General features: G+C 51.5%; 1 protein-coding gene across 1 annotated transcript; it reads right to left on the reverse strand.

Annotated features, from left to right (window-relative positions):
* Positions 1-1,170: 1,170 nt before the first annotated feature.
* LOC123115803 (osmotin-like protein) lies at positions 1,171-2,171 on the reverse strand. The gene has a single exon (XM_044536893.1). It carries the CDS (start codon positions 2,107-2,109, stop codon positions 1,420-1,422), a length of 690 nt encoding a protein of 229 aa, XP_044392828.1. The 5' UTR covers positions 2,110-2,171; the 3' UTR covers positions 1,171-1,419.
* Positions 2,172-3,678: the final 1,507 nt, after the last annotated feature.

The raw sequence follows: 3,678 nt of genomic DNA on the forward strand, positions 1-3,678 counted from the left end.
ATATTATGCTTCTCAAAAGCCAATAAAGCTATATTATTCTCACCCACTGTCAAGCCTCGTTTAGTGCAGTCAATATTGCCTTTTTGTTTTGTCTCCCATGGATTTTCTAGATTTGTGTGTCAAGATAAGTTTTTTCTATTAATGCTTTGGACAACTGAATTAGGGATTTTGTCGAGCCTTTGGATCTTCATCCTCCTTTTCTTTCATGTCCGTCTTCTTTTTTAAATCATCACTTTTTTAAATCATCACTGTAACCTCCTCAATCTGACACTTTCAATAGCATCGACCTATCCACATAGTCATGTCCAGTGGTTGATAGATACTCCCTCCATTTCATAATATATGAGCGTTTTTTACACTACTGTAGTGTCAAAAACACTTTTATATTATGGGACGGAGGGAGTAAAACATTGCCTGTAACCCCTCCGTCCCAGTGACCCTTATCACCCCAAACCTAAACCTCTAACCCCCGTCTCCAGTAATATCCCATTTCAGGGCTCCTCTATACAAAGTTGAAAAAAGCAAACCAGGAACCAAACTTGTGAGGTTGTATATTCACGTTTTGATTGGTCAGATCACCTATGCATGGCACATTTGTATAAAAAAATCAAAAGATTTAAGGTACTTTTTCAAAATTTTGACCTAAAATCAAATGAATGCACATTATATCAAACGTAAATCAATAATAAATCACAAAGCGTTCTAAGCCCAGTTGGTTCATGACCTATAGCATGCCTTGCCTCAAGGTTAGTTGTTTGAGTTTTTACATCATTTTTAAAATATTTTCTTGACTTTTTTTTCACCAAAAGACCTATACACCTTAAAAACACCGGGCAAGGTACCGGCTCCCGGTTTTTCCAGCCGGACCGCCGGCCGTTACTGAAACTATTCTCCAATGTCGAGGCTTCTTTCTTCGACTCCACTTCATTTTCTACCGCTAGCATATTGTTGTACAGAATCAACCCTGTTTTCAGTAGGAAAAACATGCGACCAACTATTAAAATTTGTTAAAAAATTCGAAATATCCATGTTATCATGTCAAGTTGAATACTATCAATGCAACCGAGGTTTACCATTTTTAAGCTAAGTGATGTTCTATTTTGAGTGACTACCATTTACCGAAATTTCATGGAATGGAAGTTTAGCAATCATAGAGAAAAGAATGCAACATTACAAGAAGAAAATCACTCGCATTATTTTCCTTGCACTCGGATGGCTTAGCTCAGTACCAGCTACACCGCGGGGATTACAGATGACGAAACCTAAGGTCTCAATACAAACATTTAACTGCAACATTTGTATGAAAACCGGCCACTTAATTAACGCTCACTAACTCTTATCTTAAATAAAACGTACGCACGGATCGTGCATGGCGTAGAAGTACGGCAAAGCGAGAAGGACGACACGGAGCTCCGGGCTCTAGTTGTCGGCGACGACGGTGCGGATGACCATGTCGGCGTCCTCCGCCGCCGCGGCGCCGCACTGGAGCATGGACGACTGGCAGAGGACGATCTTGAGCTCCCCAGGCGCGCGGCAGCTCTGCGGCACGGGCTCCACGTCGGTCGGCGTCGTCCTGGTGAGCGGGCAACGGTTCTTGAAGTACCCCGCGGGCCCGCGGCACGCGGTGCCTTCGGCGGCGCGGTTGTCCGGAGAGCAGTCGCAGTTGAGGTCCACGGCGCAGCCGAGCGCCGGGCACTGCCCGCCGCCGATGGCCTGCGGGCTCAACACCATCGGCACGTTGAACCCGTCTACGAGGCTGACGCTGTACGCAGCGAGGTCCAGGTTCCCGCTGTCGTGGACCGTGATCTGCGCGGCGGTGGACGGCGGCGCGTCGCCCGTGAAGCACCCCCGCGGCGGCGACGTGCCGTCGTCGCAGCCCGTGCGAGCCGCGAAGCGGCCGGCCCAGAAGGTGGACGGGAAGGTGAGGGAGAGAATCGCGTTGGTGTCGAGGCGCGCGGTGTTGTCGGAGATGGAGGGAAGGCCGGCATTGGGGGTGACGAGCGGCCAGACCGGGTGCGGGCAGAGGTTGTGGATGGTCAGCTTGGTCGCCGACGAGAAGACGGCTAGCGCGGCAAGGACGAGGAGGACGAAGGCGAGATCCCTGGCCATGGCAGCTACAGCAACTAGCTAGCTTGTGAGATGAGAGGTGGGGTTAGAGAGGAGCGGCTGGTTTCCAGTACTTTTGTAGGCGAGGATGCTCGGGCTCAGTCGTCAGGGACAGCCTTTTGCTTTTCCTTTTTCTTTTTTGCTTTTCCCGAGGGAGGAAAAGCAGTGGCTTCCCACTAGGCCTCAGACAGGTTTGATAGGCTTGTACCATAGGCAGGCACGCGCGAAAAAAATTCGTTTGGTTACCCGCACTCACTGTTGGACCTGCATAGCACGAACATTAAAGCATCCCTGGGCTTGCATCCAGAGGAACGCTCAAATCGGCCGTTTTTGTAGAGCCAGACCCGCGCGGTGCAACCCTAGGCTCTGGGCGTGGGCGGTTGCACGCGTGGGTGCAGTCCCGAGATGTCGCGTTGTTTCCAGACGCGTCGTCGTAAATTACCCTCACCTCCCTTCCTCGCCGCTCTCACCCCTCTTCCCCACTGACACCGGCGACGGCGACGGTCACCTGAGCTCTACTTCGAATCTATCCAAGACGGCGGCGGCAACCACCGGAGCGACTGCAGACCTCCACCAGAGCGCATCGGCCATGGCGGTAAGAATTTGTCCCCTCTGTACATTCACTGCTTTCGACTCGGGCTAGATTCGATTAGAGCACATGATTGAAGAGTAAGGGAGTGGACTAAACACATTGGGGTGGGGGGAGGATTGACATCAATCGATTTTGCATGTACGGCTACTAAGGCTCATAGGTTATTTTTCAATTATATGGGGGCGGGGATTGGATTGTCTAGCCACGGTGACCCTGGAGTCGCGTCGAGCAGCGGGGGGGGGGGGGGGGCGTAGTCATCTTCTTTTCTTCCTCGTCGGCTTCATCCGCACCGTCTTCATCAAGAACGATGGGTCTTGCACGATCGCCTGCCACCGGCGCCCTGGCCACTATCTGCACCTTGTCGTTGTCGGACTTCGGTGACCCGAATGTACTACTCTAGTACGATGTGGCACGCTGGTCTTGAGGTGCCTTGTACTGACTGTATTGCGCCCATCTTGCCCGCTGTCGAGCGTCGCCGGAGTCTGCCTAATTCATGGCCCAGCGCAGGATGTCCACTGACATCGCGCCCTTGGCTGGGTATGGAACCAGTGTCTTCAACTCGTCCGGCGTAGCCTTCTTCATCACAGCATCAACCTCCTTGTGCATGTCATCGATGCTGCTGAAGTTCGAGCACACTTCCATGGTGTGCTCAAACTTCTTGCGGTCACCGAGCGAGCACCCAAGGAAGAATGCCCTCCATCCAATGCCCCAATGGAAAGGGTTGGGATTGGAGTTGGAGTTCATGCCGAGGAGAGGTGGAAGAGGAGGGGCGGTGAAAAAGAGAGGGTTTGAGTGAGGTGTTGGGTTAGTGGGGGTGTGTTAATATAGGAGCATTAGGCCGCTATGAATGAATGTTGGCCATTGATATGCGTGTTGTTCATAATGCAGATGGACAAGGGCAAGAAGGTGGTGCCACCATTGGAGAAGGGTAAGGAGGTTGTGCCTCCATTGGTCGAAGTGGCAGTGCAGGATCACCCAAG

Source organism: Triticum aestivum, chromosome 5B (genome assembly GCF_018294505.1).
Source record: "Triticum aestivum cultivar Chinese Spring chromosome 5B, IWGSC CS RefSeq v2.1, whole genome shotgun sequence".
NCBI lineage: Eukaryota > Viridiplantae > Streptophyta > Magnoliopsida > Poales > Poaceae > Triticum > Triticum aestivum.

Coding starts and splice junctions, on each gene's coding strand:
- LOC123115803 (XM_044536893.1), bottom strand. CDS start 2,109: ATGGCCAGGGATCTCGCCTTCGTCCTCCTCGTCCTTGCCGCGCTAGCC.